The following is a 16,828-nucleotide window of genomic DNA, read 5'->3' as shown; positions in this document are numbered from 1 at the left end:
TTCCCAGAACCTACATAGCCCTTTAACCCTTCTGGTCTCCAGAGGCACCCATTTGATGCTCATACAAACATACGAACAAAAAACATACAGTAAGGCCGAAGGGGAAAAAAGATCAAACCACGGAGTGAGGCCGGAAGTCCATGCTGGATCCCGGTACATTACCTCTGACCCCACTTGGCGCTCAAGCACTACGACTGCAGTCGCAGCCTGCGCAACGCACCGAGCATGCTCCTTTTTCCGGTCACGTGGCCTGTCATGGCCGCCTCCATGGCCCGCGGCATGAGTGCCCGGGTCCTGTTGCGGGCGGCCGGGGGATCTTGGGGTGCTGGGGTCGGGCACGCGGCGGTGACGTCCAGGACGTTCGGGAGGACAGGTACCTAGGGCCGGGCGGGGTGGGGCGGGCTGCGAGGCCGCAGCCGCTCACCCATTCCTATGTTTCCAGGCGAGCGGCGCGAGGAGGCGGACGGCTCGGAGCAGCCCCCGGACGCGTGAGTGCCCGCCACGCCCTGCCCCGCCCTGCGGCCAGCCTCAGGCTGACCTGCGGCTCAGCACCTGCACCCCGTCTGTCGTCCCCAGGGTCAACGTGGTGTTCGTGGACCGCTCTGGCCGGCGGATCCCGGTGAGGGGCAGAGTTGGGGACAATGTTCTTCACCTGGCCCAGCGCCACGGGGTTGACCTGGAAGGTATGCCATAGGGAATTGGGGAAACCCTTGCCATTCTTTATTCCTTTTTGTATTCTTGAGACAAGGCCTCATATAGCTCAGGTTAGCCTCGAACTTCCTGTGTATTGGAGAGTGGATTTGTACTTCAGACCCTTCTGCCTCCACCTCTTTAAGTGCTGGTGTGACACGTGTGCACTATTTTTGGTTAGGAGGGTTATGGGTCGGTAATCAGGGCTCTCACCCTGTGACTCAGGCTGTCCAGGAACTTAAGTGTGTAATCCAGGGTAGCCTGCAACCCGGTACAGTGATCCTCCCACCTCCACTTGTAAGTCCTGAGACTACAGACATGTGCTACCACATCAGCGTACGGGTGGGGTGGGAGGAACTGAGGTAAGAGTTCCTGTTACTTAGGCGGTTCTGAAGTCAGCTGTGTAACCAGGCTAGGCTCAAACCTCCCTCCACCTCCTGAGTGCTGAGAAAGCTAAGTGTCTGTGACTTAGCTTTAAAACCACTGGCTGATTTTTCCAGCCTCCGCTGTCTCAGTTCTGGGATTACAGATTGATGCCACTGTTAGGCACTTTTGAGTTAAAGCCGGTAAGATGGCCCCTACACACAAGCCTGCCAATCCGAATTTAACCCTAGCCCATGTGTAAGGGTAGAAGGAAAGCAGCTGACCCCACCTAAGGGCTGTGGCAGGCACAAACGCACATCATCTACACACAGTAACGACACATTTTAAAATAGAGAAAATAATGACTCTGGAGAGGTTGCTCAGCGCTGAAGAGTGCATATGGCGCTTGTAGAGACCTGTCTTCTCTTCCTACCACCCAGTCTATCCCAAGCAATTCACAACCTTCTGTAACAGCCACTCATACCCTCACCTGGCCTCTGGGCACTGCACTCAGGTGTACAACCCACATAGACATCTGTATAAACACTTAAAATTAAAGGTCTTTTTTTTTTTTTTTTTTTTTTAAGATGTTATTTATGGGGCTGGAGAGATGGCTCAGTGGTTAGGAGCACTAACTGCTCTTCCAAAGGTCACAGGTTCAATTCCCAGCACCCACATGGCAGCTCACAACTCTCTGTAACTCCAAGATCTGACACCTTCACACAGACATACATGCAGGCAAAACACCAATACACATACAATAAAAAAAAATAAATGGGGCTGGAGAGATGGCTCAGCGGTTAAGAGTGCTAACTGCTATTCCAGAGGTCCTGAGTTCAATTCTCAGCAACAACATGGTGGCTCACAACCATCTATAATGAGATCTGATGCCCTCCTCTAGCCTGCAGATGTACATGCAGGCAGAGCACTGTATATGTAATAAATAAATAAATAAATATTAAAGATAAATAAATTATTTTTTTACAAAAAGATTTTATTTATTTATTGTGTGTTCATGAGTGCTTTGTCTGTATGGACACCTGCACACCAGAAGAGGGCATCAGATCACATTATAGACTGTTGTGAGCTGGGAATTGAACTCAGGACCTCTGGAAGGGCAGCCAGCGCTCTTAACCTCTGAGCCATGTCTTCGACCCTAAAGGTCTTTTTTACACTGAACTAAAGCTTGGTTTGGGGGCAGCCCTTCCTGAGCATTTTACTACAGGCTACTAGAGGATGTGTCCTTGCTATTGACTGCTCTCTTCTCTATTCCAGCTACCTTCTGGGGAGAGGTGGGATGGAGACAGGATCTCTGTGTGGAAAGCTGGCAGAGAATTCTATCTCTTTGGTGGATCATAGGTGTGTGGCCTTGTCCCTCATGGCTCTCTCTTGCTGTTCTTCAGGCACTGGAGCTCAGTCCTCTCTACCAGGACCACTGTGCTTACCGTTCTCTGTCAGAAGTGTTTTCCCAGAAAATTGCTTGGCTCCTCATTCTTGAGTGCAGACAGGCTGGCACCTTTTCACCCCAGCCCATGTCTGTGTACTCAGTGGCCTCGCAGAGTTTCATTTGCTCTCTACATTCTGACCCACAGGGAGGCTCGTTCACATCACCTGTGTCCTCCCAAGGGCCTCAGTGAAAGTGGGTCTGAGATCTGTGTGTGATGAGTGCCAGTTCCTTGAGACAGCCTCATGAGTAGAGGAGGCAGTAATTCTGCCTTGCAGAGAAGGAAGCTGTGCACCATGTGGTAGTAGGCAGGGTCACACGGCAAAACATGATTCAAACATGAGCATTTTAATCCTCCCATGCTGCTATTGTGTGGGCACTGGTGAGCATTTTTTCTTTTCTTTGTTTTTTTGATTTTTGTTTTATTCTTGTTTGTTTGTTTTCAAGACAGGGTTTCTCTGGGTAGCTTTGACTGTCCTAGACTCACTTTGTAGACCAGGCTGGCCTTGAACTCACAGCGATCCGCCTACCCCTGCTTCCCAAGTGCTAGGATTAAAGGAGTGCACGCCCGGCTCCCCCCCCCCCCCATTTTCTTTATTGTACTTATTTAGTGTGCACACATGCCTCTGGAAAAACCAAAGGACAAATTGAGAGACTTGTTCCTTCCTTCCTGTTTCCCTAGGGACTGAACTCAGGTCACTGGGCTTGGTTGTAACCACTTTACTCAATGAATGCATTCCTGGCCAACCATGGCCTTATGGCAAGACTCTTCTTAGATTCGTACTTAGCCTGGGTAACCTAGCAAGAGTGTCCTTGTCTCAAAAATTATGACAAATTAAGAAAAGTTATGTCTCAAAAAAAAAGATGAAGCTGGGCCATTGTGGTGTATGCCTTTAATCCCAGCACTTGGGAGGCAAGGGCAGGCTGAAGCCAAGCCAGCAAGTCCACAACAGCCAGGACTGCAAGAGAAGCTCTGTCTTGAAAAATGAAAAAAGATGAGAGTCCTTGTGTGAATACTACCTCTCTGTGTGTACCAAAGGTCCTCTGTCATAGGCCACCCTGAGCCCAGCGGGGACTGTGAGCCCAGAACACAGAAACTGTTAGGTTTTCACTGACAGACCGGTTGGAAGAGTCAGTGCTGGGTTAGTGGAATAGGAGGCCTGACTTACTCTAAAGCTGGCAGAGGTGGCTAGGCATGGTGGCACACACTTTTGATCCTAGCACTTGGGAGGACAGGCAGCTGGAGCTCTGTGAGCTCGAGGCCAGCCTGGTGTCTATATAGCAAGTTCTGGGACAGCAGGGCTACACAGTGAGACTCTCAAAACAAACCCAAAGGCAGTAAAAAGCACTAGAAATGTTGGGAGTGGCCAAGGGGTGCTGCCAGGGTCCACCAGCTGTTCTGCAGAGCAGAATGTGGAACAGTCTTGAAGCACGTAGGCCATGTGTCTGGTGCCTCAGCGATGGGGTGAGTGCTAGGCCTGGTCTCTTACAGAAGGGTGACTTAGCATCTCTCTGTGGCTCCCCATGAGAATTAGGGACATATGTAAGGCGTGGTGGAGAGGAGGCTAGATTGGCAGCCAGCCCCAAGATCAAAAGGCTCTGGCTCGCCTGGGCAGGGTAGGCGGGCTCCGTGGTGGCCTTCCTGTGGCTCCAGCTGCTGCCACAGAAGCTGTGCATCGGAAGGACCGCCTGAGCTAGGAGTGAAAGACCCAAGCTGGGCAACATAGGCCTAATTTAGATAAAGCAGGTGAGGCCGGTGCCTCAGGCCTCTAATCCTAGCTACTTCGGAAGATGAAGCAGGTGATTGGCAAGTTCAGGTTCTGGGCTAGCACAGTGGCTCGTTGACGACACAGCAGTTGCCACCACCAAGCCTGATGGCCCGAATTCAGTCCCAAGGAGAACACTGCCTGAAGTTGTCCTCTGACCTTTACATGTACACTGTGGTGTGAACATTCCCACAGAGTCACACACACATAAGTGTTTTACTTTTATTATTTTTTTTAATTTTATTTTATTAATTTATTCTTGTTACATCTCAATGGTATCCCATCCCTTGTATCCTCCCATTCCTCCCTCCCTCCCATTTTCCCCTTACTCCCCTCCCCTATGACTGTGACTGAGGGGGACTTCCTCCCCTTTTATATGCTCATAGGGTATCAAGTCTCTTCTTGGTACACATAAGTGTTGTAAAAGCTTTCAGGGCCTGGGCATGGTGGAGTACACCTTTAGTCCCAGCACTCGGGAAGCAGAGGCAGGCAGATCTCTTGAGTTCAAAGCCATCCTGGTCTAGGACATTCTAGGACAGGACAGCCAGGGATTTATGGTAAGACTCTGTCTTTTTAAAAAAAAAATTTCAGCTGGTAGTGGTGGCGCATGCCTTTAATCCTAGCACGCAGGAGGCAGAGGCAGGCGGATCTCTGAGTTCGAGGCCAGCCTGGTCTACAAAGTGAGTCTAGGACAGCCAGAGCTGCACAGAGAAACCCTGTCTTGAAAAACCAAAAATATAAAAATTTCAAGGACTAGAGAGAGATGGCTCAGCAGTTAAGAGCACTGTCTGCTGCCTGCTCTTCCAGAGGTCCTGAGTTCAATTCTGAGCAATCACATGGTGGCTCACAGCCATCTGTAATGGAATCGGATTCCCTCTTCTGGTGTGTATTATTATAGACACAAAATGAATACATCCTTTAAAAATTTTCAAGAAGGAAAGTTGTAAATTCCTTTTTAGATTCAAACCCAGCCTTAATAGTTTATGAGTTTCTCAAAAATTACAAATATAAGAAGATGGGAAGGTGGCTCAGTGGCTAGAGGCACTGATTTCAATCCTCAGCACCCAAGTGAAGATGGCTAGAGAGCACCAGCTGTGTACAGCCACCCTCTGACCTCCACACAGATGCTGGAGCAACCGTGCCCCACCCACCCATGCATGCTTACACATGTAATAACAAAACATCATTAGAAAAGCGTTGTAGCCGGGCGTGGTGGCGCACGCCTTTAATCCTAGCACTTGGGAGGCAGAGGCAGGCGGATCGCTGTGAGTTCGAGGCCAGCCTGGTCGACAAAGTGAGTCTAGGATGGCCAAGGCTACACAGAGAAACCCTGTCTCAAAAAAAAAACAAAAAACAAAAAACAAAACAAAAAAAAAGAAAAGCGTTGTAAAGGACTAGGGATGTATCCTAGTACAGACCACTCTGGTTTGTTCATCCTAAATCAATCCCTAGTGCCCTTTTTAAAAAGTTACATGGTGATAAATGCTACACAGAAAGTGGAGAGGAAACTGGGAGACTTGACACAGTTGGGTTGAAGCTTTGAGTGAATAAGCAAAGTAGAGAACATTCTGGGTCGTGGGTACAGGCATGCAAAGGAAGGGCCTGAGGTGGAAGTGAAGTCAGTGTGGTGAGAGGCAGGGCAGGACACTTGTCAGCCTAGCATTTGGCAGGTTGAAGCAGGAGATTGAGTCCAAGCTCATCCTTGGCTTCATGGTGGATTTAAGACTAGTCTGGGCTATTTGAGACTGTCTTTTTTTCTTCTTTTTTCTTTTTGAGACAGGGTTTCTCTGTGTAGCGCTGGCTGCCCTGGACCCGCCTGCCTCTGCCTCCCAAGTGCTGAGTTAAAGGCGTGTGCCACCATGACCGGCTACTTAAAACTGTCTTAAACAAAAACGCCTGCAGACACCTTAGAAACAGTTGGCTGTGAGGCAGATGGGGCTAGCTAGGGAGCTGAGGTGGAAGCTGCTTACTCAGGCTGTGCTTCTCCTTTCCTCTTCCCAGGGGCCTGTGAAGCGTCCCTGGCGTGTTCCACCTGCCATGTGTATGTGAGTGAGGCCCACCTGGATCTCCTGCCTCCTCCCGAGGAGAGGTGAGTGGGCCGCCCCCAGCTAGATTGCGGGCATCTGTCTCCCTGTGCCCAGGGCTCTTCCACCTACCTGCAGCTGCCTCGGGTTCCCCGAAACTTGACCACTGTCCGTTGTCCCAGGGAGGACGACATGTTGGACATGGCCCCACTACTCCAGGAGAACTCGAGACTGGGCTGCCAGATTGTGCTGACCCCTGAGCTGGAAGGAGTTGAGTTCGCTCTTCCCAAGATTACCAGGAACTTCTACGTGGATGGCCACATACCCAAACCTCACTGACATGAGGCTACTGGACCGACCAGGGCCTCAGAACTGAAAAGAAAAGCCATGCTTCCGGCCCCAGAGCACAGACTGACCCGGAAAGCACGGTGTGAGACCAGAGCTGCCACTGGGGACCACCAGTGTTTGGGCCCTGAGGGGGATGGGATGGGTCTGCATCTTGAGCGTGTTGGTTCACCAGGGAGACTGGAACTATAAATTAAGGATGGACTCAAACCAGAGCTGCAATAAAAAGTCACACACATCAGCGGCATGTTTCGTGTGCTTGGGGACCCGGTCTGCCCAGCTCCGAGTTCAGGGGTCCAGGGTGTTCCTTCACCACCGTGACAGCGCCCCGGGAAGCTCTTCTTCCTGGGGACGCCCCCTGCGTGTCCAGGCCCCACCCCGGCCACAGAGAAGGGATCTACAGCGCTGTGCTAAGCGATCAGAAGATCGCTAGCAAAGAAGGGGGCACCCATGGGAACCTTCCTGATCACTCAGTTAACTGAGCCACACAGCTGAGGCTCCTGGCAGCCACTGCAAAAAGTGCTCCCAGGTGCAAACAGCGCCCCCACGTGACCTACGCCGCCCGGCTCCGCCCAGGTGGCGCCCTTCGTCATCACCCTCGCCTCCCTCATCCTCGAGTTTATTCCTGGGGAGGGGGGCGGGGCAGAGAGATTCTGCAGCTGGGCCCAGAGTGGGCATGGAGACGGCACCAGCCCGTGATTTGACGCGCCAGCAGGAACTTCTGGCGCCACCTTGTCTGGACACCGAATCGTTCCGGAAGTGTCGACCCCCCGCGCTGGAGCCTGGAGCCCTGAGATGCCTCACTCCCAATGGCAGGTGCGTGGGGCGTGGGGGAGCCCTCCACCGCCCATCCCAGCTAATTCCTCTACATCCAGGCCTAGAGATGGAGGGGTCACGATCCCCGGCTTCTCAGCCTGTTCCTTTACGAACATGTAACAAGTTTCAGCCTCTACTTACAGAACGGGACAGGTGATTTCCATCCCACCCACTCTACTGTGGCTGTATGGCCCAAGGAGGTGCCATCCGTGATCCTTGAGAGATCATCCGTGGGGTGATGAGAGTAACCTAACAAAACAGTAGTGGATGGGATGATTGACCAATGGTTGCTACAGACAGCAGCGTAAATTGGGCCGATTGCCTAGGGTGGGCCCCTGCTTTGTTGGGGGAGGGGGGCGCTGATGGGGAGTTGATAGCCACGGTGGGAAATCGGTCTCGGCTAACAATTATCTTGCACCTTTTAAACCTAATAACCCAAGAAGAATCTGACCCTAGGTGGAGCGCGGGGTTACCGAAGGAGCTGCAACAACTGGGTGATGCTCCACCCACCTCCATACCTATCAAATCCAAGCCCCCAGGAGAGGGGTGGCCACGCCTTACCGCCTCTTATCCCCAGGTCCCTGTGGTCTGCATGCCAGGACTCAGTCAGCCCAGCACTGCCTTTCCTCCAAGAGAAGGAAAAGGGGCCACCAGGGCCCCCTTCGCCAGCCACCCAGGCCCTGGGCCCGTGCTGGGAGCTCATGGTCATAGGGATGTCAGACGCCCTAAATATGGCAAGAAATATCAAGAGTACACAGTACCCCAAACTGGAAACTTCCAGTGCTGCTTCCCGGGCCTCACTCCAGAGAAGACCACGGAAGCAGCTGAGCCCCCGAAAGGGCATTGAGAAGGTGGATCCCGGGTTCAAGGGGGTGACTCTGGAGTTCCAGATACAGCCGGATTCTAGCCTCCAGATTGTACCCACCTACAGGTAGGGACTCTCAGCCATGATAATGTATGCCTAAGTATAATAGCAGTACACTTAGGCCGGGGCTGGTCACACAGGCCTGTCATCCAAGCCACTTGGGAGACCGAGGAGGGACTTGAGCTGCAGAGTGAGTTCAAGGCCAACTTGTGTAACTTAATGAGTCTCTGGCTTCAGTCAGAGTGAAAAGGCTGGGAGCTGGTGTCCAGAGGCATGCTGGGAAAGGGCAGAAGCGCATTCACATCTTGCCTGGATACATAGCTAGACCCTGGCTCAGAAAAAAATTAAACAAATCCACCTAGGCCTGGAGAGATGGCTCAGTGGTTAAGAGCACTGGCTGCTCTGCTGGAGGACCCAGGTTCAGTTCCCAGTTGCGTGCTCATAACCATCTGTAACTCCAGCTCCAGGGCTTCTGACACCCTCCCACACACAAATACATGCAGGCCAAACACCAGTGCACATAAACATAAAAACGGGTTTTTTGTTTTTTTAAAAGAGAGCTTCACCAGGCATGGTGGCGCATGGCTTTAATCCCAGCACTCGGGAGGCAGAGGCAAGTGGATTGCTGTGAGTTTGAGGCCAGCCTGGTCTACAAAGCAAATCCAGGACAGCCAGGGCTACACAGAGAAACCCTGTCTCAAAAACAAAACAACAACAACAAAAAAGAGAGCTCCTTTAATCCCAGCACTCTGGAGGCAGAGGCAGGAGAATCTGTGAGTTCGAGGCCAGCCTGGTCTACAAAGTGAGTCTAGGACAGCCAAGGCTACACAGAGAAACCCTGTCTCAAAAAAACAAAAATAAAAGAGAGAGAGAGAGAGCGCCTCTGCCTGCACCTCCTGTTCTAGTGGACCATGCCTCACGGGACTTCTGCATATTCAATGCAATAAACTCATGCGACCAAACAAACATAACAAACAAACAAAAAAGACCCAAATAAATACAAGTAAGTAATTTTTAAAATAACCTTTAGTTCCAGCACTTGAGAGGCAGAGACAAACAGATTTCTAAGTTCAAGGCCAGTATGGTCTACAAAGAGAATTTCAAGCACTGCCAGGGCTCCATAGAAAACCCTTGTCTCGTTGGGCATGGTGGTGCACACCTTTAATCCTAGCACTCGGGAGGCAGAGGCAGATGGGTCACTGTGAGTTCAAAACCAGCCTGGTCTACAAAGGGAGTCCAGGACAGGCAAGGCTACACAGAGAAATCCTGTTTTGAAAAACCAAAAACAAACAAACAAACAAAACCCTGCCTCCAAAAAGCAAAATAATGTTGGGTGGTGGTTGGCACACACTTTTGATCCCAATGCTTGGGAGGCAGGCAGATCTCTACAAGTTTTAAGCCAGCCTGATCTACAGGCGAGTTCCAGGACAGCCAGAGCTATACAGAGAAACCCTGTCTCTATCTCTAAATAAATAAATACAACAACCAAAAAAACCAACAACACTTTACTTTTTTTTTTTTTTTTTTTTAACTTTTGAGACAAGGTCTCATATGTAGACTAGGCTAACCTAGAATTTCAATCCTGCAGCCTCAACCTCTTGAGACCGGAATTACAGAAATGTAATTTACCTGACTAAATACAATGCTAATTATTTCATTGCTACTAGTGGGGTACAAAACCAGGACTTTGAGACATCAGATGTCTCCTGAGGGGTGCCTGTTAATCTTGATGGTAAATCTTAATTTGGAGCTGTGCCTCAGCGGGTGGAACAAAGCCCTAGGTTCTGTCCCTTAGTTCTGTATAAACCAGGTTGCAGGGGCGTGGGGAGCACTTCCCAGATGGAACTGAGAGGGCCTGAAGTTCTGGGCCAATAGGGAGTACAAGCCAGCCTGGACTCCATGAGGTCCTTCTGTTTCCAGCCAGGCATGATGCCCCCACCTGCAATCCCAGCATTCAGGAGGCTGAGCCAGTTCCAGGCCAGCTTTGGCTATAAAGAGAGACCCTAGCTGGGCTTGGTGGCACAAGCCTTTAATTCCAGCACTAGGGAGGCAGAGGCGGGTGGATTGCTGTGAGTTCGAGGCCAGCCTGGTCTACAAAGTGAGTCTAGCACAGCCAAGGCTACACAGAAAAAGAGACCCTGTCTCAACAGCAAGAGAAACAAGGAACAGTGCAGGCCTGTCACCCCAGCCACACTGGAGGCTGAAGCAGGGCCGCTTACTAAGACTGTGTCTCAAAAAGTAAAGAGAGAATTTATTCATTTTAATTTTTCCTGTGACACCGTTACTTTTACATTCTATTGTGATTTAGTATATGTATAAATAAGTGTATAGAATTATTTGATTTTAAAAAAAGTAGGAAAAATAAGTAGAGAGAGAGCTGGAAATAGCTCAGTGTTTGCCTGGGCGTGTGAGGACCTGGGAAATATTCATTTTGGGGATCACCTTCCAGAGTCCCCCAATGCTATCTGTCTTATTCTTTTTGCAGCTTGCCTGGCAGAAGTTGCTCACAAAAGCTCCCTGCGAGCCCTTCCAAGGCCCTTGTCAGCCCAGGAGGCAATGAGGCCCTCGGTGAGATATAACCACAATGTGAGCTAGGAATATCGTGAGGGTGCCATTTTCACATCCTCCCTGCTTTCCCCGAGTCCCCTCCTTCATCCCAATTCCTCATTTAGACCTGCTCAGAGGAGCCCTCGCCCAGGATTGAGTCACCCCCACCCCCAGCTTCCTCCTCAGCCGAGATTTACCACCTGACTCACCATCTGTCTCCTTCCGGCTCTCTCTTGCCTTCTATCTGACAACACAGAAGGCAGGCCCAGAGCTACTGAAGCGTTAACAGAGACCACCCCACCCCTGAAACTCTCTGCCTGACACAAGCCTCTGGAATTGACTTTTGGCCTTTGACCCTGTGCCTTTTGACCTCTGACCTCCAGGGCCCCGGCGCTGTGCTTCTTGTAGGACCCAGAGGACGCCACTCTGGAGAGATGCTGAAGATGGGACCCCCCTGTGCAATGCTTGTGGCATCAGGTCCTCACCCTGGAGGTGTTGGGAATGGGGCAGTCAACTTGGGCTTAGCTGGTGTGGGAAGCAGGAAAGAAAAACAGCCACCTTTTAAGGAAAATGGTTTCCTCCTGGTGGTTTCTAGTTCCCCATGCATTCTAAATGGTGGTTTCTTTTATACCCTACTCTCTCACTCCTGCCTCCAGGTACAAGAAATATGGCACCCGTTGTTCCAGTTGCTGGCTGGTTCCAAGGAAAAGCATCCAGCCCAAGACGCTGTGTGGCAGGTGTGGGGTGTCTCAGGACCCCCAATTAGGCCCAACTCAGGAACTGTAGCCCCTTCATATAAACAAGTCACTTTTGCCTCAGTTTCTCAAGGAGAGGCGTAGACGAGTAGAGCCCGTTGGGACCATCCAATCTGCCTGGAGGCTAGCAAGGATCCCAGTGGGAAAGTCGAGCCTCAGGCGCAGAGTCCCACCTGTGGGGGTCACCCACCCTCTGGCTTCTCCCTTCACCACTCAGTCCCTGCTGAACCCCAAATAAAAGGAAATCATTTCAGAAATGATTACTTTTAATTATGTTTTACTTTGGATTTTCTTTTACATTTTTGCGTATGTGTGTACGTCTATGTCTATCTGTCTGTCTGTCTGTCTATGGTACGGTTTCAGAAAACAGGACAAACTTTCAGGAGTTGGTTCTCACCTTCCACAGCCATGTGGATTCTTTTTTGGTTTGTTTTGGTTTGGGGGGGTTTTTTGAGGGGGGAGGCCATGTTTTCAAGACAAGGTTTCTCTGTGTAGCCTTGACTGCCCTGGACTCACTTTGTAGACCATGCTGGCCTCGAACTCACAGTGATCCGCCTGCCTCTGCCTCCCGAGTGTTGGGATTACAGGCATGTGCCACCGCGCCTGGCGCCATGTGGATTCCAGGAATTGAACTCAGGTCATCCAGTTTAGCTATAGACATCTTCACTGTTGAGCTGTCCAGCCCACCAGAGGCAATGCTCACTATTGCTGTTAACACTGTCCTAAAGGTTGAGCTACTCAAGAGGTCTGGGTCCCACCCTATATAACCCTGCGTACTTCCCCCAGCCTGGAGAGGTTAGGGCTGTTTCCTCTTTTGTTCTTTTGGGTGGTACAAACCATAGATTGTATATATACAGTCAGTCTGTTTGGTATGCTTTGGTTTTTTTCTCTGTGTAATAGCCCTGACTGTTGCCAGGCATGGTGGCACCCGGGAGACAGAGGCAGTTGCTAGCCTGCTCTACAGAGAGAGTTCTAAGACAGTCAGTGCTACATAGCAAAACCTTGTCTTGAAAAAACATTTATTTTTTATTTTTAGGTGTATGTATCTGTGCCTGCAGGGGCCTGTTCAGGTCAGCACAGGATGCTAGGTTACCTGAACTGGAGTTTCTGAGCCAGGGTCCACCGCAAGAGCAGCAGCGCTCTTCACCATTGAGCCATGTTTCCAGCCTCCTTTTTAATTTTTTTTTTTAAAAGGAAGCTTTAAAAAAAAAAAAAAAAAAAAAAGATTTATTTATTTTGTATACAGTATTCTGCCTGCACACCAGAAGGGGGCACCAGATCTCATTTTAGATGGCTGTGAGCCACCATGCAGTTGCTGGAAATTGAACTCAGGACCTTTGGAAGAACAGCCAGTGCTCTTAACCTTGGAGCCATCTCTCCAGCCCTCTTCTTTTTAATTTTTGAGATAAAATTTCTCACTGAGTTTGGAACTCAGTGTTTGGGTAGGCTGCCTGGCCTGTGAACCCCAAGATGCTCCTGTCTCTGCCTCCCCAGTGCTAAGATTACAGGCAGATGCTCCGTGGTGTTACAAATGGGACTCAGAGTCTTCCTTCCGTTCTTTGTTTCTGAGGCACACTGCCCAGGCCGCGGGCAGCTCAGCAGGCTGGAGTGTGTCCCCTCCGTGTGCCTCAGTTGGTCTAAACCTCTTCCGGGCAGCTCAGCTGGCTCCTGTTTCTTCTAGGCTGGTCTGTCTCAAGTCTTCTTTGCGTTGTGGGTTTGCCGCTCTGGCGTGGAAGGACCTAGCAAGTCTGGTCAGTTTTAGGGACTCCATGAAGCTAGTTTGAGGTTTTTTGTTTTTTTGGTTTTTTTTATTATTAATTTATTCTTGTTACATCTCAATGGTTATCCCATCCCTTGTATCCTCCCATTCTTTCCTCCCTCCCATTTTCCCCTTATTCCCCTCCCCTATGACTGTTCCTGAGGGAGATTTCCTCCCCCTGTATATGCTCATAGGGTATCAAGTCTCTTCTTGGTAGCCTGCTATCCTTCCTCTGAGTGCCACCAGGTCTCCCCATCCAGGGGACATGGTCAAATGTGAGGCACCAGAGTTTGTGTGAAAGTCATATCCCACTCTCCACTCAACTGTGGAGAATGTTCTGCCCATTGGCTAGATCTGGGTAGGGGTTTAAAGTTTACCACCTGTATTGTCCTTGGCTGGTGCCTTAGTTTGAGCGGGACCCCTAGGCCCCTAGTTTGAGTTGTTTACCTCCCTTTTTAAAAGAACCACAGGATGGAATGTTTCAGGAAACTGTTTCACAGTACTCCACGCCTTCCCTCTGCTCTTAGATTCTTTCTTCCTCCTCTTCGGCGGTGATCCCTGAGCCTTGGTGGGGGTGACTGTAGATGTCCACCTGTGGCTAAGAAATAGGCCACCACACCAGAGTAACAGTCGCTTGTTCTCAGGAGCGTCTCAGGAGCGTCTCAGTCGCTATGAGCTTAGGCCTGTGACAACCGTGATCTATAGGTGTAAACACGCGTTCAGAGTACACTTCGCCAGGCACCTCACATCCATTTAGTAGAACATGGAAGTTGCTTTTCCACTGGGACCTATGATCTCCCAAGCCGCAGGTTTTGGTCCTGGCTTACAGTACCACATGCAAACTCCCGCTTGTGGAGCCTTAAATCCAATTGGAAGGTTGTTGGTCTTACCCATGATGGCTGAGCCACTATTGCACCATCAGGCACATCCTGTGTTTTAGTGTACAGGGTCCATAGCCCAGCAGGAGTGTCGGGGACAGTTCTCCAGTAGCCACCTACAAGGCCTTTTCCACCAACGACCAAAGCCAGGCAGCAGGGTGGGAGTTTCCATTTCAGTCCCAGCTTAATTTCTCCATGTCCTACCGCCAGAGTATGCACATGTGGCGTCTTCAGCAATACACCTTCTGCTCGTGGCAGTAGCAGTGGCTTTTAAGGTTTGTGGGTTTTCAGGGACTCCCCTGGTGGTCAGCTCACATGAAGACTGTAGGGTAAAGGTTGGAGCTCCTCTAGGCCTTAGGGTTTTATGATAATGTCGGATTCTGCCCCACCCCCACCTCCCCTTCCTGAGGAGGAGACCTTGACCTCAGCTCAGGTTTTTCTTTTTGTTTTGTTACCTCTAGGCAGATCCCAGGCGCCTGGTTTTCTAGTCAGGCTTTTAGCCCTGATCCCCTGCTGAGTGCAATGGTGACCCATTGAACAGCTTGGTCCTTGGCCTGTCCTCCCTGAGATGTCCTTGACTACAGGCAGCAAGGACCCTTTTTCCTCTCACCCTCCCTCCCACCCCTGTCCATGGGAACAGTGACATCCTCCATATCTTTCTTTCTTTCTTTCTTTCTTTTGTTTTGTTTTTGTTTTTCAAGACTGGGTCTCTCTGTGTTAGCCTTGGCTGTCCGGTACTCCCTTTGTAGACCAGGCTGGCCTCGAACTCACAGAGATCCACCTGCCTCTTGACTTCCAGTGATGGGATTAAAGGCATGCACCACCATGCCCAGCTTTGTTTTTGGTTTTTTGAGACAGTGTTTCACTGTGTAATAGCCTTTGTTGTCCTGGAACTCTCTTTGTAGTCTAGGCTAGTCTCGAACTCACAAAGATACACCTGCCTCTGCCTCCCGAGTGCTGGGAGCCAAACTTGAGCATAGGAGACCTTGAAGCCCACCCAAACAGTGACACATTTCCTCCAACAAGGCCACAGCTCCTAATAGTGGCACTCCTTCTGTGCCAAGCATTGTATGAAGCCATACCTACTCAAACCATCACACAGGGTAAAAGGTCTGAGCTTACTTCTGGGTGTGCAAACCCACCAAATACGCCAAGCATGGTGGCACACACCTTTAATCCCAGCACCCGGGAGGCAGAAGCTGGGGGATCTCTGTGAGTTCAAAGCTAGCCTGGTCTACCAAGTGAGCCTAGGACAGCCAGGGCTACACAGAGAGAAACCCTGACTTGGAAACAAACAAAAACACAATGAGGTTAGCTTTATGTCATCTGTACAATACAACCCTTTCCAGAGAACAAGCGTGAGAGTCAGGCATGGTGGTGCACACCTTTAATCCCAGCACTCAGTAGGTAGAGGCAGACGGTTCGCTGTGAGTTCGAGGCCAGCCTGGTCTACAGAGTGAGTCCAAGACAGCCATGGATCTGTGTAACAGAGAAACCCTGTCTCAAAAAACCAAAGGGGGGGGGGGGGGGGAGAGAATATGAACTTGAAAGTGGATTAGGCTGCATTTATTGACATGGACCATCTGAGTGGAGATTCTAAGTTCAATATGGAAGCTTAGAGAGGTGGTTGTTTGTTTGTTTGTTTTGTTTTTTAAGTGTCAAAAGTCTGACTGGTTGGCTGAAGCATTTACTAAAAGATGGCTACCGAAAAAGGTTTGGAGATGCCTGGTATTTCTTGGCTCAGTGTTGATAAGGATTTTGTTTTGGTGGTGGTGGTGGGTTTTTTGTTGGTTGGTTGGTTGGTTTTTTTGATGAAGGAATTTTTAAGGGTCAAGGAAATGCTAGAGTGGGTTTGCCATGTAAAACTTAATTTTCCTCATTGGAAAGCTCAGACATCATACCCTTCACTAATCCTGTAAGATGTGAAATAGACAGAATTTCTCTGTGTAGCCTTGGCTGTCCTGGACTCACTTTGTAGACCAGGCTGGCCTCGAACTCACAGAGATCTGCCTGCCTCTGCCTCCCAAGTGCTGGGATTACAGGCGTGCGCCACCTCATGTGGCTGCCTGCTGCATTTTTGTTTGATCTGTATAAGTAGAGGAATTCTCAAACAAATGAAAGCATGTTGTCTGTTTTACATGGCAAACCCACGCTAGCATTTTCTTGAGCCAACCAGTCAAACAGACTGAATGTTTGACAATGGGTCATCAAGTTACTATGTGGTCTAAGCTGTCCATCATGAGCTAGGCATTATCCGATCCACCAAGTCATAAAGTAGGATGTGCACGGTGGCAATCTGTTATCAAATGGATGAGGTATATATGTGATTAGGTCCGAGCAGGTCCTGAAGGCACAAGCAAGTTACATGAAGAAGTTACCCAAATGCCTATGGTTTCTACTCCAATTACGATGCTATCTGATGCCAAGCATGCACCTATAGCCTCGTGGTGTTCCCTGTGATTGGTTGACTGAGGAAGAGAAGACTAGGGCCTGCTTTACTGATGGTTCTGCATGTTATGCAGGCACCATACAGAAGCAGACAACTGCTGTCTGCTTTGGGACAGCCTTGAAAGATA

The 16,828-nt window shown here is 50.0% G+C and overlaps 2 protein-coding genes across 2 annotated transcripts; both read left to right on the top strand.

Annotated features, from left to right (window-relative positions):
- The first annotated feature begins 175 nt into the window (after positions 1-175).
- Positions 176-6,870, top strand: Fdx2 (ferredoxin 2). The gene is made up of 5 exons (XM_051155974.1): positions 176-373; positions 443-488; positions 577-683; positions 6,265-6,352; positions 6,470-6,870. Exons 1-5 carry the CDS (start codon positions 226-228, stop codon positions 6,624-6,626), a joined length of 546 nt encoding a protein of 181 aa, XP_051011931.1. The 5' UTR covers positions 176-225; the 3' UTR covers positions 6,627-6,870.
- A 135-nt stretch (positions 6,871-7,005) lies between these two features.
- Zglp1 (zinc finger GATA like protein 1) lies at positions 7,006-11,694 on the top strand. The gene is made up of 5 exons (XM_051155973.1): positions 7,006-7,448; positions 8,026-8,379; positions 10,799-10,881; positions 11,244-11,337; positions 11,517-11,694. Exons 1-5 carry the CDS (start codon positions 7,309-7,311, stop codon positions 11,644-11,646), a joined length of 801 nt encoding a protein of 266 aa, XP_051011930.1. The 5' UTR covers positions 7,006-7,308; the 3' UTR covers positions 11,647-11,694.
- The last annotated feature ends 5,134 nt before the right edge of the window (positions 11,695-16,828 follow it).

This window comes from Acomys russatus, chromosome 14 (assembly GCF_903995435.1).
Source record: "Acomys russatus chromosome 14, mAcoRus1.1, whole genome shotgun sequence".
Taxonomy (NCBI): Eukaryota; Metazoa; Chordata; class Mammalia; order Rodentia; family Muridae; genus Acomys; species Acomys russatus.
Note: the sequence above shows the minus strand (reverse complement) of the source record. Positions and strands in the feature narration are given on the sequence as shown.